Consider the following 25,315-nt stretch of genomic DNA (forward strand, 5'->3'; position numbering starts at 1 on the left):
CCTATGCCCATTCAGATTAAGCATCCAAATCTTGCCTGGAACCTGGGTTAGACTAAAACTCTGTGCCATCCGCAACCCATAAGACCAGGACAGAGCTGCATGACAACACAACCTAGAGAGGATACTATTATTGAAGTCATTTCAGTACCTTCTTCAGCAGCTCCACATACAAAATGAACAAGAGGGTCTTGTAGGACCTCATGTAAACTGAATACCCAATATGAGACAGCTAGCAATCACCCCAAACCGCACTTTAGGACCTCATGAGCAGGGGAAAAATGAAGCCATTCAAAAGAATAATCCAAAACAAGATTCCAGGTAAGGATCACAGGCCGGCCAACAAAATGCCATGGAGATTGCTATCGAATGCTGCTGAAAGATTTAAGAAAACCAGCATGGACACCTGATTTTCATTCATAGCAAGGAGGAAATTGTCAGCCAACAAGCTAATACCGTGTCTGGGCCCATGCTGTTTGGATGACTCCATAGCTGTCTTGTTATCTCAAGCGAGATGATTGGAAAGCTGGAGACAGCAGGCCAGACTGCTAGAGAGAAGGCATCTTTATGTGAGTGGTGACCTAACCACCACTTACGTGAAGGAAGCTGGCAATCCGCCTTCCCACAGGGACGCGATAACAATCTTAATGGGCCGAATTAATCTACAGAAAATGAACGAATGAAGTAGAAGATTAAAGGAAATAAAAGGTTTAGGATGAAAGAAGGAAAGAGAAGTATTAATATGGGTGTCTGTCCAGTGCTATCTAGCTAGCTACTGTCTAAGACACTTCTGCATAATCTCTCACCAGGCCTAGCTGAATGTTGGCCTCCACATATCATTGTGCTCTGCTTTCATGCCAGGACCTGCACTGCAACGTTACTCGACTTTCTTCAGCGTGAGCTTCCCATTTCAAGTGCTGTATGTGTAATAACAAACAGCCTGGATGGAACTCTTGGAGAGAACCCGCTGCACATCTGCAGCAGTCAGCTTGTTAACTGAACACCTCTGAGGTTTTACATTTTTCTTTCCCAGACATCTAGAATTGACTCTGCCCCGCGCCAGACCAACCACACGCCAAACTTCAGGTTTAAATCAAAGCTGCTCCTGAGTCATGAGAAGCTGAGTTATTACTCGAAAACAGCCAAACTCAGGCCAGCCTGGTAATACAGTGCTTCTGCAACCCGATCCCATGCAGGGAATGCAAGTTCACGGTCAGTCCTTTGCTTCAAGGCCAGCAGGAGCTGGCAGCATTGGGAAGGGAGCGTACTCCATCCCTGGGGCTGCTGGTGGCCTCATCTCCTCCACGCAATGGCCAGGAGGAGCAGGGAGTGTCTGGTGAGCAGAGGCACTGATTCACATTAACACCACTGCAGGAATGGAAGAGGACTATTTACACCTTCCCTGTTCAGGAGCTGTTAGGGCCAGTGTATCACTGGGGCACAGCTCAATACTGCCCTTGGTCCTGATTCAGCAGGTGCGTCAATATATGCCTAACTTTCAGTGCCTTGCTGAGTCAGGGTCCTGTTTCAATGGCCCCTTCAATGGGGCTCTGCAGAGGCATGGAAATGCCAGGGCTCAGGTCTGCCCCAGAGATGTCTCCTTTCCTCCTGCTTGGAGCCCTCCTTCCCTTAACCTGTCCCCACTCTGACACTGCTCAACCTCCTGTCCACCCCAGAACACTGCATGCATCTGCAGCTGCTGCAGAGATGGCACTGAGACAGCAGAACTGGCTCTGTGCCTGGGCAGAGGGATTTGTGCACCTGAGGTATTCTTCAGAGCACCCCATACCTGCCCTACAGCCACTTTGACCCAGTCTATCTGGATCCAAAGGCCTTTTTGGGCTCCAGGCATGCAGGAGAAAGAAAAACAAATCTACAATTCAGGGGCTAAACCACAGCTGTAAGCCAGGTCCCTGCCCAGAGTAAATGACGACATCTGAGTTATCAGGGATTTCTCATGGAAAATGCTGACATCCCTAATTACGGTGGCATGACTCCGGCACTGCTAGAATAAAACCTAGCATCATTTGGTCATGCTCTATTTTAGTCCCAGGTGATGCGAAGGGTTTGGCAAGGTCTTGACAAATGCCCGTGAAACAAATTGGGGGTTGCACCTTCATTTAATGAGGCATTACGCGTCGTGCAGAGCAGTGCTTCTGAGAGCCTGGCATGATGTTCAGTTCAGTTAAAACTACGGGAGTAGCTTGATTCCACCGCAGATGGGCACCAAAATATAGATCAGGTTCTCTTCCCCGGGGCTCTCCCCAGCGGGGATTAAAGGGAGAGAACCACATTCTAACTCTAATGGATTCTCTCTTCCACTTAAATCTCCGCTAACACTATCCCCTTAGGGGGATTAGAGCGTCCCAGGCCACAGCGGCCTCTAATTAACAATCTCACTAGCTGCCATCCTCCAAAGCTGCGTGCAAAGTATACTTCTTTCCCTGAAATGGCCGCACAGCCCATGACGGGAGCTGGAGTGTAGACAGAGCTCAGACAGCCCCTGCAATTTGATGCCATCCCGCTTTTCAGAGTGTGACACTATGGATAAAACGCCAGCGCCCCCCGGAGGCCCGACTACACTTGCGTTTCCACTGCTGCGGTCACAGCTGTGGGGAGCAGCCACTGGGAATTTCAGGGACAAGAATGTACAACAAGGGAGATCCAAATGTCCTGCTGCCAGCTGGGGAGCCTAGCTGCTTCCCCTGCTGGAACCCAGCTTTCCCACTGCGAGCCTGCAGCATCCCTTTGGTGGGAGGGAGTACTGCATGTGGTGGAGCAGCAGGGCAGCTGGCCCAGCCTGAGCAGGAAGCATCTGCCTTTTTAAAAGTGAGAGGAGAGGTGAGGGTAACAGGAGGGGGAAGAATCCCATCTCTGTCTGTGTGGGTTTATTGGTTGGTCAGGGGGTGACTCCTACAGGGCTGACTTCCTGTGCTCTTGTTCAACAGCAAGGGACAGGCAGCCCCCGACACCAGTTCCAGTCCCACAGTCCCAGATTCCTGCTTCTCCCAACTTGCAGATCACCCCGGCAGTGGGAGTCGCTGGCAGGCAAGCCAGCTCACCTGGCACCGGTAGGCTTTGTTAAGGGAACACTGAGCGAAGGGGCCCAGAGCGCCTTCACAGAGAGCGATGCCTCCACCCTCACGTCCCCCCGCCAGGCCCATTCGCGGGCAATTACCTCATGCAGGCTGGAGATGAAGCCGGACGAGACACTGGAGAGCCCAAAGCGCTTTTCGATGGTGGTCAGGCTGCTCTTGAAGTTAGCACTGTAGAGGAGCTGGGATAACTGGAGAAGGCCATGGCAAACCACAAACACCTGTGAACAAAACAACACGGCATTCCAGTTAGTCACTGAGAGGCCCTTGTGGACACATCAGCTTTATAACCGTCACATGCAGCATGTGCGAACTGAAGCATCAGCTCAGTCCAGGAATCACCCTCGCAACCTTGACAGCCAGGGGCCTTCATTGAGGGGTGATTTCATCATTCATTTATTTGTGCCACGGCACGCTGTCTGCTCTCAGGCCCCGTTGCTGCTACATCCGACCCGGGAGACCAGGATGGAGCTCAGCGGTTAGATCCGTTAGCCTGGCCCCTGGCATATTGGCAGCATGGCATGTTTTCACGTTGGCTTGATTCCCCCAGAGGCGAGCATCCTCCTCCACAACCCCCGCTCTGTACTGGCTGAATGCCTTCGATGAGAGCTTGCAGGAGGAAGCTAGGAGGCGGCAATGTGTATCCTGAAACCCGTGCAGCCCAGCAACTCCAGGAGAATCTGTTCTTTGGCATCCCTGGTGAGACATAACCAAATCTCCATTTTATCTTCTTGGGCTTCCCTGGAGCTATGTGTTCCACTGCTCCTTGCCGGCTAGCAGAACAGGCACCTGGAGCACTGGCTTCCTAGCTAAAGAGATTTGTTACCTTTCTTCCCTCTCTCTGATGCATCCACTGTTCTACCTGTGTCTCAGCACCACTACATGCCTGTCTGACACCTGTAGCTCTCCACAGCTGCAGAGGTGCTTCAGAGGAGTCGCTGTGCCGGCTAACACCTAGGATTCTGGGGTGCAGCAGAGGCCCAAAGCCAGTGAGACATGACTGAGCAGAACTAGGGACACTGTTACGGAGAAAGGAACCTAGTGGGAGCAGCAGGCACGCCACAGCTGGAGGAACATGGCTCGTTGCTTTTGTTTTCTTTGCAGCTGGCTATCTGAGCACAGACATCAGAGAAGTTCGGGTAATGGCAGTATAGTACAATGGGTAGGGCTGGCCTGGAACCCAGGGAGCCCATTTGCTCTTCTTAGCTCTGCCACTGACCTGCAGTGTGCCCTTGGGCAAGTCTTTCCATGCCTCTTTAGGATGTGAGGATAGGGACTGTCTCTTATTCTCTGTGTGTGCAGCACCCAGCACAATGGGGCCCTGAGCTCTCTGGCGGTGCTGAAATACTAATAGTGGTTATGATTTTCTACTTAATACAAAATAAATTTAGAATTAGACCCTGTGCCTATACCTCTTGTTTGCACTGGTTTAGGAGATAGGAATTTCTCAGCCAGCTCTTCGCCTAATAACCTTCACCCAAACATACTCTTCCATGACAAGGCTGATTAGCCATTAGCAAAAAATCCATAGCAGACCTAGATCAGGCTTGTGGTAAACATGAGCGGCTCAGCGCTTATACCTTCTTACGGCAGGTGATGTGGTACAAGCTGTAAATGGACTCTTCCACTTTACCCGTTGTGTGTGTGAGAAATTCTGCCATGGCCCCCTTCCTAGGACGCCTGTGTGCTAAGTAACAAACTGGACTTTTCACTTTGTCTAGAACTCTGGACTTTAACACTCTCGGTGCGCAGCCGTCTGGCCTGGCCTGATAAGTGGTTTACTACCTTGACTGCAGCTGCTTTACAGACCTTCTGTGACATTTCCAGATGAACCTGCTTCCTTGCTTCCCCATCAGAACCCTGGAGTAGGAGAACGCACTGCAGGGGACTACGGTTCTTTAGCTGCTATAGATGCTTACGAAGATGGGAAAGTCTCCAGAAAGGACTGCATACATTATTCCTTCTCAATTAGTTAATGTTTGTGCAGGGCGTTGAACATGTAATCATGCAACAGAAAAGCTAAATATTATGACTAAGTAGAACTATGAACGTGTTCACTTTTATGGCTGCTGGGGATTAGGAATTATATACTGTAGAATATTTATTGTGTTTATATAACCTGGAATACATATTTGCATTGCATTTTATCAGTTGCTGCAAACAAATATCTTGCTGCTGGGAAGTAATTGACTTAGTTTGGGAAGGAGTGTTGTCTAGTGGTTAGAAAAGGGGACAGGGAGTTGAGACTCCTGGGTTGTGTTCTTAACTCTGCACTGATTTATTATTTGTATTATGCCTGAAGGCCGGGGTCCCATTGTGCTAGGTGCTGCACAAACATCTAACAAAGAGACAGTCCCTGCTCTGCAGAGAGAGACTTGCTGTGCCATCCAAGCAAATAACTCAGTGCCAGATTCTCAGCTCGTGTATATTGGTGTAAAATGGAGCTACGCCAATTTATAGCTGCTGCAGAGATGACCCATTATTATCAAGATGTGCCTCAGTTTCAGCAATATGTAGAATGGGTGAAATGATCCCCTACTTGAGAGGCCGGGTTACTGTTTGTAGAGCTTTAAGAACCACAGATGAAAAGGGTTGAATATGTGCAAAATATCATTGCTACTAAAATGCTATGGCATGACAATAACAGCAAAGAGCTGGGATCCCTAGGGCCACATTACCTATGGGACTTGGAGTGAGGAAACCAAACTTACGGGACTTGCACAGCAAACAGAGTTGGAGCGGGCCTACATAGGCTGCTTGAGGCGCGGCAGGACTCTGATCAAAGAACAAGGGTAAAATACAGAAAGGAAGCCATCCGCTTCCGCAGATGGAATAGGATGCTCTAAAACCTTTTTGATCTATATTTAGCCAGCCCAGTTTTCCTTTATTTTCTTGGTAATGTGACTTGTCCAAACTGTGCCAATATTATCTGAGAAATAATTAAATATAAGGCAGAAGCCTTTTTATGTAAATTCTCAGGAAATCAAATATTTGCCGGACTCCGGAAGAATGCCCAGCAAAGATAAAGTTGGAAGCCTGGAACTGAACACTGGGGATCAAAGGTATCAAGTGCTAATAAACTCCTCAAGTCCATGGCTAGGCTAGTAGTAATGATTATTACCTATTTGTATGGTGGTAGCACCTAGGTGCCCAAACCTGGCTGCAAGATGGATGGGAAAGGCCAAGGCGATCTTATGCAATGTTAATGCAGTAGTGTCCTCTGAAAATGGAAATGAAGCATGTGAAAGGAAACTGGTGACTGTCCTCAAGTTGAGCCCAAACCAGAACTCTACATCCAATCTTCATATCTCTGCAATGGGAACCAGGGGACCCAAAGGTTTGATATCTGGATCGACACCTGAACTTCCTCAAATTTCTAGGGGTGAAATCCTGAGCCCATTGAAGTCCAAGGAGTTTTTTCCATGGACTTCAGTGGGGCCAGGATTTCTCCCTGGGCATTCAGATTTGGTTTATTATTATAGAGCTTGGTGCAAGCTGTGAACTTGGATCTGAACCGGGAGCCAGACCTGGGGTTTTGGATAAGGCTCATTCTCAAAGACAAGAGTAAGGTCATAGGATAAGAGGAGACTCCACGGGGCTGTAGGTATCTGCTAGAGTGGATTACAGCAGGCGTGAGAGATAGGACCAGGAAGAAAGGGAGAAGTGAGGGAGAACGGGGGCAGGGAGGGGGAGGGAATAGTGTCAAGAGGACAAGTTGAGGGTCAGAGGCCAATAATAGAAAGAAGAGCTTCAAGTCAAGCCTGGCCCTAAGGTGGCTCATCATGGGCAGGAGGGCATATTCAACGTGATTTTAAAAAATCAAAATGGATCCTGTTTAAGGAGGTTTAATAAGGAAGCATTAGGGAGGTGAAGGAGGAGGGCAGGGAGTGCTGAAGGTACTACTGGTGGTAGATATGCCAATGGCCTGTGAAGGGATGTTAGATGGATGGGTTCTGAGTTACTACAGAGAATCCTTTCTTGGGTGTCTGGCTGGTGGTTCTTGCCCACATGCTCAGGGTTTAGCTGATCGCCATATTTGGGTTTGGGAAGGAATTTTCCCTCAGGGCAGATTGGCAAAAGCTCTGGGTTTTTTTTTTTGCCTTCCTCTGTGGCATGGGTCACTTGCTGGTGGATTCTCTGTACCTTGAAGTCTTTGAACCATAATTTGAGGACTTTAATAACTCAGTCTTGTGTTAGGGGTCTATTACAGGAGTGGGTGGGTGAAGTTCTGTGGCCTGCGTTGTGCAGGAGGTCAGGCTAGATGATCATATTGGTCCCTTCTGACCTTACAGTCTATGAGAACAGCTAGTGAGAGTCTATGGTGCAAAGAGCTAGGCCAGAGAAGCAAAGCTGTACACGAAGGGGCGAGAGGAGCTGAAAGGATGAATGACATGGAAAAAGTCAGCAGGATCCCAGGACCTTCTCCAAAGGTGCTCAGCAGCATGGGAATAAACAAGAAGGTCTGGAGCTCTGTGAGAGCCAAGTAGGGCAGTGGATAGGCAGAGAGAACCGGGAGAGGAAAGCCCAGGCTCAGAAAGGAGAGGAAAGGTTGAAACCTTGATGTCAGCAGAAGGCAGCGAGGATGGGGAAGGAAGCCAAGGGCTGAAAGCAGGAAAGGAGTCCAAAATGGAGAGACTTGACATCGCAAATGACCGAAGAGGGCAGATGGATGAAGGGAGGGGTGGTGGGGAAGGTGTGTCAATGGGGCCGAAGGCAGATAGATGGCGGAGTGTACCTACGGCAAGGCAGACTGGGTAGGGGTGCAAGCGCTGGGTAACACCTAAATCACGGGCTCCAATTACACAGGAGCCCGTCACCATATGCACGGTCATGTTCTCAGCTGGTGTGGGGGGTACACCTAAACTCAACCCTTTCCTAACACATATATCGCTCCGTGCCATCATGCAGTGGTATCTGGTACAGCTGTGCAAGGAAACATCATGCTCTAGTGGTGAGGGCAGAGGGCTGCCATGGATCTGCAAGATCTGTGCTACGCCCCAGCTTTTAAACGGTCCCTTGGAGACCCCCCTTTCTATGAGGCAGACCCCCAAGGGGTCCCACTCTTCCTTCAGGGTGGGCCATTCAGCCTCACCACTTCTGAACCAGAGCCCCTGGGCTCCAGCCGTTCTGTATCACACCATGGGCTATGCCCAGAGAGTCCAATAGCCTCTTGCCCAAAGACTCACCCACTCTTCAGGGACCCAGGCACCTCAACAAGGAATTGTGGTGACACCCGGCAGCCTTTTCAAAGCAGAGCAGAATTCATTAGTCAACCAGAGCACAGCACGGGAAATGCCTAGGTTAGCACAGAGAAATGACACAGCCAGCCAAGCTGCTATGGACGCCACTTCAGACTGGGGCTTTCTTTGTCCTGTTCTCACTCCCAGGTGAGAGCAGCTTTGCCTCTCCCAAAAGCCAACTCTTTGTCCCCATCCTATCACCCTTCAGTCCTTTGTTCCAGAGCTGGACAGAGCTCAGCTCCCGTGCTGAGAGTTGGGGGAAAACCTCCTTCCTCCTGTTTGTGGGTTGCTAGGAGTCAGTGTACTGGCCACTGGGGTTTTCAGTGTCATCTCAGATTTTCCACTGATAAGTGTTGGCCTTGGCCAGCCCTTTAATGATCCATTCAGTCCACCCCAGACAGCAAGGTCTCTCTCTCTCTCACACTCACTCACTCACACACACCCCCCCCCTACATTGCCCTGAGAACAGACAACACCTTCCCCCCGATTGAGTAGCAATGCAAAGTACAGGGGAAACTGAGGGACCCCCCAGGATTCATAACGATATCACAGGAAATCCCCACGGTCACAGGCTGTAGCTCAGATAACCATGGTTCCGTTGCTGACTGCCACTGACCTCCCTGGGCACGTCACTCCCCCTCTGGTTAGACTCTGAGCTCTTTGCAGCTGGGGCTGTCTCTCATTGTGTGTTTGTACAGCACCTAGCACATCTCAGCTGGGCCTATTGATGCTACTGTAATAAAAACAACAATTATCCATTTTACAACTGAGACCCTAAGGGTACGTCTACATAGTAAAGCCCCCCTCCCTTCACCCTCCCGTGGTAATGATTCTCAGAGTATGGGTCAATTGAGTCAGGCTCGGGCAGCGGGGCTAAATAATAGCAGTGCAGATGTTCTGGCTCACCTTCATCTCAGATTTTGAAACTGGGCTGGGAGGAGGGTCTCACAACACCAGCTCCAGCCCGCCGCTAAACGTCTACACTGCTGTTTTTAGCCCCACGCTGTGAGCCCCAGTCAGTTGACCTGAGCTCTGAGACTCGCTGCCACGGAGGGGTTGGCTGTGTAGACGGGCCCTATGTCTCCCTCTCTCTACATGGCACCAGACAGTATTGATCCTCTCCCTTTCCCACTCCTGTAACTGGGGTGCAGGATTCACTCCTCCTCCCACTGGAGTCTGGGTGATCACAGCTGAAGGGGCCAGCTTAACAACACTGATTAGTATTACTCTTAGGCTGGAAAAAGCTGAAATTGGAATCCCAACTGAAATATTAAAAAACAGCCTCTGCTTTAAAACTCCTGCATCAGTTTCAGGAGCCCAGCTGGATGGATCAAAGTGCATCTGGAAAATTCCACAGTCTCAAGCTGGTAGAGCCAGGATCCAGGATTTCCCTCATATCCAGCAAATGAGGCGCTTACTGGACTAAGAATGTCCAAATCCCACAGAGGCGTTGTGTGTAAACAACAGTGAAAGGTGCTTTCTTGGATGATTGGAGTATCCTGAGCATTGCCTGAGATAGATGCTGGACTGAAAACATCACTCTGAGGAGAGAGGGTAGACGTGTCTTGTGATAATGAGGGGGAAGATGTTCGAAGGCACAAAGGGGAGCTGGGCACCAGACTCCCACCATAGCTGTGCACGTCCCTTAGCATGTCTTCTTTGATCTCCTCTTTTTGTCTCATTGTTCCCCTGGTGCCTTTCTATGTGTCGGCAAGTCGGCGCTTTGCTCCAATCTCTTCGCTCTCCCTCAGACTAATTGTCTATAATTCTCCCTCTTCTTCATCTGTTGCTGGTTTCCCTTCTCTTTCTTCAAGGGGTTCTGCATTTATTGTTATGATGAAGTGGATACCTAGCCAAGCTCAGGGCCTTGTGGGGTTGGGGGCTGTCCTGACATACAGTGTGAGATTGTAAGCTCCTCAGAGCCCAGACTATCTAAATAAACAAGGCAGACAAATAGTGAGGAGCAAAACAGGCAAAGTGACTAGCCCAAGGTCTCATGGCAGGTCAGTGGCAGTGCCAGGAATAGAACCTAGATTGCCTGCAGCATGCACAGAGCACCTCAGTGACAGACTGCAGTGACCGTCACTCAGCTTTTATAAACCTTTCCCAAAAAGGTTTTAAATAAGAACAAATAAACTCACTCTGAGGGAAGTGAGATGTTGACACAAAGTGGGAGCAATGGCCCAGGGGGGAAAACTGCTTGCATGCAAAAATGCTGTGTGCTGCTCTTATCCGTACTTCACCGACCCATTCCAGGAGGATTTTCAGAGCTTTGGGCAAATTCCTGTTCAAAGGTGCAATATTATAGGCACACGGAGGGAAAGGCAGAAAAGCCAAGGCATGCATCCACATGCACCCACAAACATGAGCACACTTCCCTCAATCCCCTTTCAATCACTTTGACGTTTCCCTTCGGAGTGGCTGAGTTCTCATGACTGCAGGCTGTTTATACAAGTCGCTTGACTCTCTTCCAAGCCACACTTTACATTAAAAGGGAAGCAAGCACCTGGGGAGAGGATCGTCACACACACACACACAACTCCCCCTGCCAACTCTGACAGACCTGGAGCTTCCAGGGCAACATTTTTGCTAAGGAAAAGCACCCGCCTTGCTGCTTGGAGCCGAAGGAATGTTTTCCCCACATTCTTGGATCCGTGGTACTATTCCCGCTCCACCTCCAAGTTTCCGATTTGATATGGATCATGTTGTTGAGCGTCAGGGAAAGGCATCTAACCCAGCAGAAATCAACGCCTCAAAGACTTCCCCAGTGGGACCCACTGGGGTCAGGGGAGCTATACAAAGGATCTGCATGCTGCAGATACCACACAGCAGCCAGATAAATCACCAGCTCATCTGAGGAGCCAGCCCTGGAATCCTGCTGCTCAGCTTCAGACATACAGGCTGGGGACCTGCAAGGGCACAAATCAATGTGCATGAATTCTGGCCAGCTACATGGTGGGACCCTCCTTTTGCACCTGTCTGGCGCATCCACCTGCCCCCCTCCGCTATGATGACAACTAAGCCAGCTACACTGTGTCACTAGTAAGGGGATTCACAGAGCAAGGAGAACCATTAACAATGCTCCAAGCATCAGCTAGCCCCAGCTTTTCTACATGGACCGTAATCCCTGGTGCTGGGGGGATCATGCTTCAGACAGCTGCTCTGTGATGCCTAACTCATTCTGCATAACCCCATAACCTTAGCTCATAACCCCAATGCAGTCTCCTGCACGCTTTGCAGAGGTAGAGAGAGGCCTTGTTCACTGGGGTCTCTATCCTACAGTCAATAGGACTTTGCCTAATTATGAAACCGAGCTTTAGATTTGGTTGATCCTTTCCAGAGAACTGTAGCAATGTCTATGTGCAAGGACGTTACTTAGAGAAGCCAATTTTCATTATATTAACAGTACATTGTAGCCACACTATATACTGGGTCAACTCTGTAGTATTCTTATCTTGCATATCTTTCTATTACTGCTTATGTAAGATAACATACCATCAACAATTTTGTTTACCCTTTAAAAAGGAATATGAGCTAAAGACATGCTGACAATGTGTTTCAAACATCCCTGTTATGAAACGTGGACTATTTTGTAACAGTCTGAGGGGGAACGTCCAAGCGGTTAGTGAAAACCAGCTAATAAAATGCTTGTGAAGTTGTCGCCAGGGCAAAGCAAAGTGGAGGCATTTGATAACCCCCAGCTTACATTTATTGCGAGGGGGTCAGAGTTAAGGTCATGGAGCTGTGATGAAATATGAAGCACTTTTTACGTAGTGAGAAAAGTGCGTCAACTCCTCAGCTGGCGTCATGCAGCATTGCTCCACCGAAGTGAGCAGAGCTACGGCGATTTACCCCAGCTGAGACTCTGGGCCATTGCGTTTATGGTTATTGTGTTGGTGTTGCCAGATGTATTCTGACCTTAGCTATTCCCAGAGTGGAGGAAGCTTCTGCTGTCCCTACCCACGTTCACCAGCTTTGTGGAGCCTGGGCTAGGTGCTGGTCCCTCACTCGGCTGCAACAGCTGCACACTAGCCCAGTGCCGTTCCAGGGGGTTACGCTGATCGGCGTAGTGGAGTGGAGAATCAAGCCGTTAGTCTCCAGGCCTTCAAACCCTGGCACTAGGTACAAGATTAGAGCAGTGACTGACAGCGTCTCGTCACTAACACCACTTTTACACTCCTCCAATCCAGGGTGTTTCATGGCGTAAACCAGAGCAGTCTCAGGGTTGCTGTAATTTATACGCTGCTTCCTATGGCTCCAAGGAGCCATTCCAGCACCCATGGGTGCCTTCTCCATGCTCTCTCGGACACACCATCTGCAGAGGGCTCAGGAGGGGATTGGTACTCTGCGACACCCAGTGTTTCCCATACACTGAGTGGAATCCCCTCGGGGTTGTTACACTAGCTTCCCAGCTGCTTTGCAGTGCCAGAGTGGCACAAAGCATCCAGAATAGGGGCCAGAATGTGCCCCATCATCCCCAGGTTTGCAGATAAAACTACTCATCTAGCGAGCCTGGTTACAATTTAATTTTAGAAACAAACGAGACCCGCTCCCCCGGCCCCACTTCTCCACATAGACTCAAAAGCTGCTTACTATGTCCTCAACCACACCCAGTTCTTCCACCAGGGGAGCTCGGGGCAGAGGAACAGAGTACTGAAGCACTGTGCATGTAGGTCACTATGCTTTAGGAAGGCTATTATCAATGCGAAGAGAGTGCAGCACAAGGCACCAGAGATAATACCAAGCGTAAAGAATCTCAGCTATGAAAGATTAGGGGAGGTGGACAGATCCTAATTGGTAAGAGGGAGATGGAAGCTTTCACAGTTAAGGAAGAGAGTGTTAAAATTGCTGTGTGTTGTCTCACACTACCATGATTATTACATTACTGTAGCACCAGGAGACGGCAATGCAGGCCAGGGTCCCACCATGCTGAGAAATAATCCTTGCCCCAAAGACCTTACAGTCTAAACAGACAAAGGGTGGGAGGGGAAACTGAAGCACAGAGAGGGGCAATGACTTGCCCATGGACTCATAGCAGATCCATGAATAGAGCGCCACACTCCTGAGCCCCAGGCCTGCGCTCTAGCCACTATGCCATGCTGCCTCCTTGCCTCGAGCAACCACTTCAGAAATGAGGGGACATAATCTAAAACTTTGGCCCCCAGGCAGCACTGGGAGAAATATACAAACTGAAGAACTGGAGAGAGTCATTGAAGCCAATGGAAAAATAGGAGTTTGATACATAGCAAGATATCTTCCCAGAAGAAGGGACCAAAATTAATGAAGTAGCAAAATTTTTTGTATCATAGATAGCTGAATAGCCCTTTAATGCTCTTAAAATACCTTGTACCAGGGCCTCAGCTAATGTAAATGGATGTCACTCCTTCACCAGCTGAAGATCTGGCCTGTTAGGTTCTTGCAAAGAGCTTACCGTGCTGCACCGTTACCCATCATTTCAATTTTTACAGCACTCGTCAGCACCCATGTTGGTGCTGAGGAGATGTGTCCTGCCATTACTGCTGCCTAACCAGATCGGAAGAGTGCGAGCCTAGTCCGTGAAATGGACAGAACGGCTGTCCCGGGAGCAGACGGGAAGACGCTTCAAGAACTCATCCATCTGTTCTCATAAAATTGAAGACACTCTGATTTATGACTTGGCCAGGCATACGTGTTATAAGGCGACATGTTCTCCAAAATTAAATGAATCTGGAGGGAGTAAACGTTTGGAAAGGGCTGGCCTTTTCAGGAAGTTTGTTAGCTCTTTTTCAGGCTACATGCTGCTATTATAGCTGTATAATGGGCTGAAGGGGGCAGGTTCAGAACCTGCTGACTTCAATGGAAACACTCTTCAGTGGGTTTTGTCTGAGGCCCAAGCAGAGATATTGAACCGCTCGGATTGAGAGTCAGCCACACAGCTGTGTGGGAGAAATATAAATCTTCATAAACTTCTCGCCATTTCATTGCGGGTGATATTGCTCCCCTGAATTTCACTTTTCCTACCCACGGTCTCACCAGGTACTTTGTGTGTTTTACTATGGCTTCTAGAAGCCATAGTCAAGATCAGGAGCCAATGAGCTAGGCGCTGTACAAACACACACATACACAAAGATACAGTCCCTGTTCTGAAAAGTGTATAGTCTAAATAGACAAGACAGACAAAGTGAGGGGAGGGGGGGGGGGGAAGAACTGAGGCACAGAGCTGGGAAGTGACATGCCCAAGGTCACACAGCAAGTCAATGGCAGAGTCAGGAACAGAAGCGTGGTACCCTGCCTCAGAGTCCAGCTCCCTCTCTACTATACTGTGCTGCTGCGATTCCAGCTATGCTATTTTGTGCTTAGATGTGAAGCTATTTTTCAAAGCTTTAAACACACCCAAGAAGGTGCCTTTCACTTTCATCCAATAACTTTTAATAGACTTAGGGGCCCTAATTGGGTGCTTGGTCTAATTCAGCCAACTCACTCCAGGGAGAGGATGAGTCAATGGTGCAACACTCTAATTTAGTTTATGAAGGTGACAGCATAAGCGAAAGCAGATACAGGTCCTATCATCGGAAGCTGCAGTGATTCTGACGGTTCCCGGTTTGGAGAGAACTATGGGGCTTTGCTGTTCATGGGTAATTCATTGCCTGTGCAGCCAAGTCAGTTCAGAGTAAGGCTGGGGGAGGGGGAGGGGTGCTTTTGTCGTTGCTGTTTTTTATTATTCTGTGCTCTTTCAGGGGGGTTCAATAGGCAGTAGCTCTTTGTGCCTGTCTAGATTCACGTGTGTTGCTCTGTGGGCCCACTGAAGGGAAGGTGAGCAGTTCTGTCATCTGCAGTGGGCGTTGGGTAGGGTAACCATATAGCAAGTGTGAAAAATTGGGATGGGGTGGAAAGTAATAGGTGCCTACATAAGAAAAAGCCCTGAATATTGGGACTATCCCTGTAAAATCAGGATATTTGGTCAGCCTAGCGTTAGGGCAGTTGGTAGAGCCGTAGTCCTCACTGCCAAAACGACAAGCTATCACATAAAGCCTGAACAAAACAAAACCAGGGTTTGTCCCTTTCTTGCTTCGCTTTATAATGATGCATAAAGGAGGCCTCAAAACTGCTGCCTTTTAAAAAACGGAAATTGCTTGGTTTCTTTACATTAGAAATAACAGGTCTTGATGTCTCCAGTTTTGGTGGAAGACTGATGTGATGATGACATCCGAAGATCTGAAACTTGCATGGGGAGCAGCTGTGTATAGCCAGCATGGTCTAATGAATAGAGAACCTTGGTGGACAGCAGGAGACTCAAGTCCTGGTCCCAGCTCTGCTACTGACCTGCAGTTTGACCTTGGGCAAGTCACTTCAGTTCTGTTTCATCTCCCATCCTTTATCTTGTCCATTTAGATTGTAAGCTTTTTAGGGCAGAGGCTCTCTCTTACTACCTGTCTGCATGGCACCTAGCACAATGAGGTCCTGATCTTGACTGGGATCTCTAGGCATTACCATATACAAATAATAGATTCTAGTCAGAGGTGTTAAACACTCTTTGTGTGTGCGCATATGTTTAACTCAAACGCCTGACTAACTCTTGGGAGAAAAGCTCTCCATGAAAGATGCAGAATTGTCTTCTCTACAACAGAGAGTTGAAAAATTTCCCTGCTCCTCCAAAGAGTTCTCCAGTAAAAACCAGAATTTCAGGACTTGACATTCCTAAGATTTCTAAGGTAAACAAATGGGAACCTTTAAATACAGGCTTAATAAGCCCATCTTTATACACCGCAAATGAGCAGCAAACGGCAGAAACGAGAAAGAGTCAGGTCCTTTGCAATCCATCTTTAACAGTCTCTGCTTAATACACCAAGGGATCCTTTTCATGTATAATGGATTGAGTCAAAGTGTCAAAAAATGCCAAACACAAAAGAAAAATACATGAACTCTTCTGTAAGATGAAACTTGACAAACACACACACGCACGCCAGTGTGTCAAGACTTTCATGGCCAAAGCCCACTGTTCTTTGGTTTTGATGTCATCTTCGCTGGCTTGCCACTTTGTATCAATATTCACCTCATAGACTTTACGGTCAGAAGGAACCATTATGATCATCTCGTCTGACCTCCTGCACAACACAGCCCACAGAACCACACCCACCTACTCCTGTAATAGACTCCTGACCTATGATTGAGTTATTGAAATCCTCAAATCATGGTTTAAAGACCTCAAGGTACAGAGAATCCACCAGCAAGTGACCCGGGCCCCATTCTGCAGAGGAAGGCAAAAATCCCTCAGGGACTCTGCCAATCTGCCCTGGGGGGAAATTCCTTCTCGACCCCAAATATGACAATCAGCTAAACCCTGAGCATGTGGGCAAGACTCACCAGCCAGACACCCAGAAAGGATTCTCTGTAGTAACTCAGAGCCCTCCCCACCTAACATCCCTTCACAGGCCACTGGGCATATTTACCACTAATAGTCAAAGATCAGTTAATTGCCAAATTAGGCTGTCCCATCATACTACCCCTTCCATAAACTTATCGAGCTCAATCGTGAAACCAGCTAGGTTTCTTGCCCCCACTGTTGCCCTTGGAAGGCTGTTCCAGAAATGAAACCCGAACATTTCACATAACCTGAAATGTTCGGTTATCCAAGCAGGAGTCCCAGGAAGACTGCAGCAATGGCACCTGGGCAGGTGTTCACAGCCACTCTAGCATAAGCCGCTCACAGCCCTGGGACAAAAAATCATTTCTACTGGCATGCAAATTGCATTAAAAACCATCATGAAGGACAGAAACTGGCTGTATATCAAACAATGTAAATTGAGGTTTCTATGGAGGTAAGGGGCAAATTGCCCTCTACCCTTGTGGTTCTCATTACAGTCAATAGAAGCCCAGGACAGAATTCGGCCCTTAGATTTTATTTCTAATGTGAGAAACTAAATTAGACAAAAATCTATTTAACTGATTTGCAATCCCATCCAGACCATTCGCTCGTCAGTATTATTAGCACTAATGATGTTTTCCTAGTGTTGAATAATCCATACTTTCCTAAAGTCAAACTTCCAAAGCCAAGATGATATTTGTCCTTTCCCAGGCTAACCAATAACTCAGATGTACATGTGGTTTTCCAGAACACATGGAAATATATGCTGCTCTACTAGGCAAGAGTTCCGGGGCCATCGGCAGAGCTGTAGGTGGAAGTGTTCTTCTGCCCACTTGACTCATACAGATGTTACAAGGAAGGACTGGATCGGAGCCTCAGATTTCAAACATCTCCGAGGCAGGGGATGTTCAGATCTGGGGGTTTATTGTGGGCCTGTCTCTAGGCACTGATTCAGGAGAGTACTTCTGCACATGCTTAAAGTTAAACACATACACAAGCAACTGAACAGAGATGCTTTCCTGAATTCAGGTCTGAGAGAACTGGTTGCAGAGAGCCTACACTACTCTACGTTGGGGCTCTTTGGGTGGTCAAGCTGTGTAGAAGTTAACGTGCACACCCACATATTTCAAACAGCTCCTTTCTCGGGCAGAAAGAGGGACCTAATGAATCACCAGCACCAGCTCCAGTATCACCTGAGCTTTCTTGGAGGTTTCCTATCCAAGGGCTGACGAGATCTGAACCTGCATCTCACCAAAGAGCTAAAGGAATCATAATCGAGAACTCCCTCTGACCAGACCTGGTTAAAACAATTAGCTCTCATCCACACTGCAAGAAGGAACTGAATTTTAACCACGTCCCCCAACACTGTTGATTTTTGTAGACTAGATGGACCTTGTCTCTTTCACAGAGACATGAGCCAGAAGGAGTCAGGAGTTCAAATGTCCCTGAACAGTGAGGTTACTAACATTCGCTGTGCATTTCTATGCAGAACACAGATGTATTTTCGCCCACTCTTTCATATTAAATTCACACTAGCATCTGTTACTAAGTATGGAGTGGCTTCTGTCATTCCTCAGTGCAGTGGAAGATTTCACTGCTGATTGCAGGCTCCTCAGAGCTATGTGTTTGTATAGTGCCTAGGACAACGGGGAGCGAAGCCTCTGGCTGCTACTGAAACGAGAAAGTATAATTATAGCAACAGCATCTCAGGTGCTATTGACACATTGTCTAGCCAGGTGGTCTGATCAAGGTCTCCTCTACCTGGACATCACCATTTGTGTGGTCTGCAGAATTTGCCCCCGGTACCTGCTATTTCCAGTCTATGCTCTCTCACTCTCTTGGCTCCAGCTTGTCCTTCTGCACTGTCATCTGCATTACCCTGGTATGTTTATTTTCTTGCCACGTGGTTTGATCCTTGCACCTTCACTATGCTTGTGAACTCTCTCCTCTCCACCACATGCCTGTATCTGATATCAGCTGCCTCCAGAGCTTCAGATCCCCGTTGCTTTCCTTGACCCACAATCTTATTCAACCTCTCCCCCTCACGCCCATTTGCCGGGTCATAGCCTAGCTCTCACTATCAGCAATATTATGCTCACGATAATCTTATCTACCCTGACCACTCCCTTGGTTATGTTTGGGCACAGAACCACCTCACCCCTCATAAAATTACCATTTCACTGCTCCTAGCACCTTGATCCCACTAAACTTTTCATCTTGGCTTGCTCTCTGGATCTAGAGTGACCAGATGTCCTGATTTTATAGGGGTAGTCCCATTATTCAGGGCTTTTTCTCATATAGGTGCCTATTACCCCCACTCCCAGTCCCAATTTTTCACACTAGCTATCTGGGTCTTTCACCCTATCTGGGTCCCTTCTCCTCCAGTCCAGTTACTTATGGTGCAGTCCAATTCTTTGCCTTTTACCAATCTGACCCTATCAGAAAAAGCACCTACAGTGCTCACCAGCTCCAGATCATTAAAAGCACGTTGAGCTTCAGAAAGCACATATCCCATCACCATATCCACTAGGAAATCTGGTCACATACAAATGGATGCTCTCAGCAATGCAAAATCTACCTCTCCCTCATTTTCTCTGTCTTGACATTAATCCCCTTCTCCACCCATCCAGCTCTTACTTGCTTCTCAGCGTTCCCTGGCCACATACAAGGGATTTGCTTCCTTCTTTAAAATCGAGATGCCCCTAATTTGTCATGACATCTCCTCCACCCCAACATCTCCTCCTGGCAATTGGCCCAAAACAAAACTATCTACTGACAAGCTGCCAATGATTTTATTAATGTTCTATTCTTCTAGTGACATTTCATCAGCTAAATCAAAGGCAATCCGAGTGCATTGCAACAGCTTTTTAAACAGAGTTTCACAGCATGACAGGTTAATGGCTGCGCTTATAGAACACAACATTTCTTTCATCAAATCTTTGGTCCCATTGAAATAAATGGCAAAACTCCCATTGACATCAGAAGGACCAGGGACATATAGCAACATGTATACATAGATATTTACATATTATTAAAAACATTTGAAAAACCAGAAGTTCCACTGGATAGGTTTCTTCCCCTGGGGAGAGGATGAGAAGGCAAAACACATGACCAATGTTAGTCACATTGCTTAATGCATGTGGAAGGCGCTCAGATATTTACTACACTCAGTGATGACTACTGTGTAAGAACCTATAGAAAAATAGACTGGGGGAGTTAAGAGCTCAAATCCCATTGAATTCCAATGAGAGCTGGGCACCTTTGTAAATCCCAGCCCGAGTCATTACAGGGAAAAATGGCAGCATGAATAGTCACTGTCGTAGCTGCAATACTATCAAGGCAGTAAGGGTCAGATTCTGCCACCCCTGCTCATGGGAGTAGCACTTTACTCCGGGAGTACTCCCACTGAATGGAGTGGTACTTACTTCAGGAGTAAGGCATTGCCCAGCATGAGCAAGGATGCCAGAATCTGGCATGAAATGCACAGAAGTTTTTTTTCCCCTTTATCATAATTGGGCGCTATGGGCCCGATTCTCGTTTACATGTCCCTGACTGGGTTAATTACACTTCCCCCGCTCTGGCAGTGCAAAGGTACCTTACAGCAGTCGTAAGGAATTAGCACAGCCAGAGCAGGCCCTGGGAGTCCCTCCTTTGCCTTTCCACATGAACGTCCCACAAGTTTATGGGCAAACGGCAACCCTGCCCCTCACACATCTCTCAAACCAATGGTTCCCCCCTCTCCTTCCCTACAATGCCTTTGTCCCTCAGACATTTCTGACATAGGGGTTTTGAGGGACTGGATTTTCTCCCTGGAACCTCCCCCGCCTTTCTCCCAGTTCCCTGTTGCGCTTTGCTCCCTTCTTAAAAAACCCTCCCTAGATCCTGAAACACTTCATCGGACGCCTTAGCGACCCCCTTCCCTACCTCAGCTAATTGCCTGGGAGAGCAGCCCTTCTGTTTCCAACCACAGCAGCAGTACCAGTGGCTTATCTGCTCCAGCCCTGGCGTGCACACTGATTTTTCCTACAGACCAAAAGCCTTCTCCTTTGTAAGGGCCAGGGCTCATTCTTCTCCTTGACCTTTCAGCAGTATGAAGCCCTTCTTGGACCTCCGACAAACCCATGCATGTGTCACTGTCTCCTTCCTGTCAATGTCCCACTCCTACGCCCTTTTCTCTGACAGGAATAAAAGTTCTATACCACTGCCCTTTTTGACTGAGTCCCAGGAACCCATTTTTGATCCTGTGCTATTTCCCTCTCTCTCTCTCTTCCTTCCTTATCTCTCCCTTATCGAATGGTTTGAGGCTGAAGCTACTCCACCGTACATATCTCTCTACACCTTCAATGACCTGTGTCTTCATTGTAACTTCCTCGAGCCAAATGCCTAAAAAACTGAAGTGTTTCTCTTATGCAAGAGCATCCCCAGACACCTCTTCTTTTCCACCATTCCCCTCCTGGACTCTGATATCCTGGTGTCCCCAGTATCAAAAGAAACTTGAAGTGACCGTTGACCCTGGCTTTGCCTTCTCCTCCCACATTTCCAGTCCCTGCAGATTTGCCTGTTTCTGTATTGTTTATGTACAGCATCCCTTTATCTCAGCACCTTCACCCGTGTCTCCATCTCTCCCTGCCTGGATTACTTCAGTTACCTTTTAGTGGTCTCTCTAGTTCTCCAGACATCAGCATGCATGGAGTGACACTGACTGCTTTCACAGGTGGACAGAGAAGTGTGACCTCATCGCTGATATGTTCAAATGACTCCACTCGCTCCGGATTCATTTCCGGATTCCGCTTCTGATCATTTCAGGATGCCCTCTTTGGTTTTTAGACTCTCCATGGACTTGCTTCTACCTACATCAGTAGGTCTCCTCCAACCACCTAGCTTAGGCCTCCTCACTTTCCCATCATGAAGTCTCAATGGGTTGAGAATACAATGGTCCTTCTGCAGCCTCGACCACCCAGCATTGCCTTCCTGCATCTCCCTCTAGTTTCAAAGCCCATCGGAAAACATCTCTCTTTTTCCCTTTGCCTGGGTCTCAGAATTTCTTGCTTTCTCTATTTTTTTTTTACTTTCACTTTGGAGCTCTACACAATAAATTGTCTACAGCCAAGCCCTAAGATACAACCTCATTTGCTCCAATCCCTTAGATAGAGACAAACACTTACAGGATCTCTATCAAGCATTCTTAAAACTACAATACCCACCTAGGGAAGTGAAGAAACAGATTGACAGAGCCAGACGGGTAGCCAGAAGTCACCTACTACAGGACAGACACAACAAGGAAAACAACAGAACGCCACTGGCCACCACCTACATCCCCCAGCTAAAATCTCTCCAACACATCATCAAGGATCTACAGCCTATCCTGGAAGACGATCCCTCACTCTCACAAACCCTGGGAGGAAGACCAGTCCTCACTTACAGACAGCCCCCCAACCTGAAGCAAATACTCACCAGCAACTGCACACCATACAACAGAAACACTAACCCAGGAAACATATCCTTGCAACAAACCCCGTTGCCAACTCTGCCCGCATGTCTACTCAAGTGACACCATCACAGGTCCTAACCACATCAACCACACCATCAGGAGCTCGTTCACCTGCACATCTACTAATGTGATATATGCCATCATGTGCCAGCAATGCCCCTCTGCCATGTACATTGGCCAAACCGGACTGTCACTACGCAAAAGAATAAATGGACACAAATCAGACATCAAGAATGGTAACATTGAAAAACCAGTAGGAGACCACTTCAGTCTCCCTGGACACTCAGTAACAGACTTGAAAGTTGCCATACTTCAACAAACAAAACAAAAAAAAAAAACAAAAAAACAAAAAAAAAAACCTCCAGTGTGAAACTGCAGAGCTGGAACTCATATGCAAACTTTCTGTTCAGACCTAGTCTGATAATGTAGACTGGGAGTGGCTAGCCCACTCCCAAAAATAACATTCCCTCTTTTGACATTCACACCTTCTCATCAACTGTTGTGAATGGCCTCATTCACCCTGGTTGTATTTACCTCGTTAACACTCGCCCTCCTCACTGTGATGTAACTCACCCATCCTGGCATGTGTATATATGCCTACCAAACTGAAGTTTCCATTTCATGCATCCAACAAAGTGGGTTTCTGCCCACGAAAGCTCATGCCCAAATAAATGTGTTAGTCTTGAAGGTGCCACAGGACTCTCGCTGTTTTACAATAAAGAAAAGCACTCCGTTGCAGTGCTCGCTGAGTGCTGACCTGTCCAGCCAAGTTAATAAGAGTTTTGTGTACATGGTCTCCGTGCCCATCATAGCTCTTAGGGCACTGCATGGGCAATTGAAAGACAATGCTAATAAAAACACCATAAACGAAGCAAGCTACAGTAAATAAATCACAATAAAAAGGTGCCAAGCTGTTTGCCACAGGAGGCGGAGGCACTTAAGATACTCTGCCAAAGTAGTTTTCAATTGCTGTTTAAAAGGATGGAATGAACATCAATAGGGTGATAAGAGGCAGCACTGTCTAGTGGTTAAGGCACTGGACAGGGACTCAGAAAATTGAGGGTCTGTTCCTTGCTGTATCAGTGACCTGCTGGGTGACCTCAGGCAAGTCATTTCACCTCAGTTTCCCCTTTTACTCTTTGCAACTGTGCTGTCTATGTAGACTGTAAACTCTTCAGAGCAAAGACTATCTCCTAGTAGGCTGATCTTCGTTATGACTTCTCAGTGCTATTATAATTTAAACATAGTGATACTAACAAATAATAAGGGGGAGTAAATGCTGCCCCCTAAGAGACCAACAACAGAGGTTCAGTCACCCACACATTTACAGTAAAGTGCAAAGGTGGGACCCCTGAAAGGCCGGGGGGCCAGAGCACAGATATGTGCCAAGACAGTTAGTAATACAGCATCAGACACAAGCTATGGACACGTCATCCACAAGACCTTTCTCAAGCCCTGCTTTCACACGGTTCCCTCTGCTCCTCAATGATGCTTTCTAATCCACCCATAACAGGAGAAGTCCCCCATCCGCCTCTGATCTCCAAGATCTTTGCAGGAGAGCCGAGACATTATAAGCACCCTGATGCAGACAGCAGTTGTGTTCAAACCTTTATTTTCATTCTATCTGCAACAGCTGGTTCCGCTGGACACCCAGAGCTTCGCCTTGCTTCCTCTTACCCATAATTCTCCAGGCCAAGACAGCGAAGCAGCAGGTGAGATCACTCAGGGCTTTGGCTAGCACAATCCTATTTCCAAACACAGCGAAGAAAGAGAGCTAGCCCCCCTCTAACTGCAACTGCACAGAGCAGCAGCAGCCTGACACACCTCAGGATGACTGGGAAATGACATGAGCTTCATTATCAATACTTAGAGAGCACTATAAAAATGGCCATGTTGCGTCAGACCAAAGGCCCATCTAGCCCAGTGTCCTGTCTTCTGGCAGTAGTCAGCACCAGGTACTTCAGAGGGAATGACAGAACAGGGCATCTGGTCTCAGCTTTTGGCAGTCAGAGGTTTATGGACCCCCAGAGCATGGGGTTGCAACCCTTAACAATTGCGGTGCATTGAAATCACAGCCGTGTTCAGCAACTGCTATTGTTTATACGAGGACACTCGGCTTTATTCACTGAAGCCCTGATCGTGTACTTGTTTCTGTGCAGACACCAAGGGAATATTGGCACAGAGCCAGCTGCTTATTTAACACATTATTTGCAGTGCCAAGTATGTATCTGTTAAATTAGGGCTATAATACTTTATCAGCTGGAGGGTTTACACTGCAGGGCAAACTAGTGCCTTTTGGGTTGACGATGCAACCCTCACCGCACAAGAACGCTCCCAACCATTACTGTCACATTTGCCATTACGTCTTTTGACTGGAGGCACCTGGTGGCCATTGGCTTTCAGTCGCTTTTCAACCTTGGAGGCAATCATTTTTGACCCAAACTTCCATCCCCTCGGTCTATCACTACAGACAAAGGAAAATCTCAGTATTTCTGGATAGTTAAGACACTTGTAGAAAATATATGCACACAATATATTGTCACACAGAGGCTTAGCTATTTCTCTGTCTTGTAAAAAGCATTAACTTGTATACATATTTACAAATCAGAGAAATAGATAATATCAATCAGACTAATAACTCTTCCAGTTTCTTCATTTGTAAATGCTAAAGGGTCTGACTCTAACTTACTCAAAGGCTCCTTTGCAACACTGGGAGGGAGGGTAGAAAGTCTCTCTCAAAAGAGGAAGGCCTTACAATGTTTCCTAAAGATGCCGAGACTTGGATTTGCAAGTTTTCTGGAAGATCATTCCACAACCAGATCCCCTCTGTTGGAGACTCAGTACAATTTGAGTTGCTTGACCACTGTCCTACAGGCCTACCATAGCTTCAGTTGCTTGTTGGCTATTCTGACCCGTGTAGCATGACATCTTCCAGATGGCAGAGATGACTAGGACTACTGAGTAACCTTGCAGATGTCTCCGTTTCTGCATACCACGGCACACATCACGACAAAATACACAACATGTATGCTTGCAGCTGCACATAGATAACGGTGATGGGAACAACAAATTATCCTTGAACGTCTGGGGGTGCACTTTTTCATTGCCAAGGGGCATACTTTTACACCACCCCTCATCACGAGATGTT

The 25,315-nt window shown here is 47.7% G+C and overlaps 1 protein-coding gene across 1 annotated transcript in view; it reads right to left on the bottom strand.

Moving 5' to 3' along the window:
- SLCO2A1 (solute carrier organic anion transporter family member 2A1) overlaps positions 1–25,315 on the bottom strand; it is a 104,015-nt gene that overhangs the window by 45,508 nt on the left and 33,192 nt on the right. Inside the window, exon 3 of the mRNA XM_067538703.1 lies at positions 3,176–3,313. Coding sequence (XP_067394804.1) covers positions 3,176–3,313 — 138 coding nt within the window. The remainder of the gene's footprint in view (positions 1–3,175; positions 3,314–25,315) is intronic.

Source organism: Emydura macquarii, unplaced genomic scaffold, assembly GCF_026122565.2.
Source record: "Emydura macquarii macquarii isolate MOO-44397 ecotype Brisbane River unplaced genomic scaffold, CSIRO-AGI_Emac_v2 contig_499, whole genome shotgun sequence".
NCBI lineage: Eukaryota > Metazoa > Chordata > Testudines > Chelidae > Emydura > Emydura macquarii.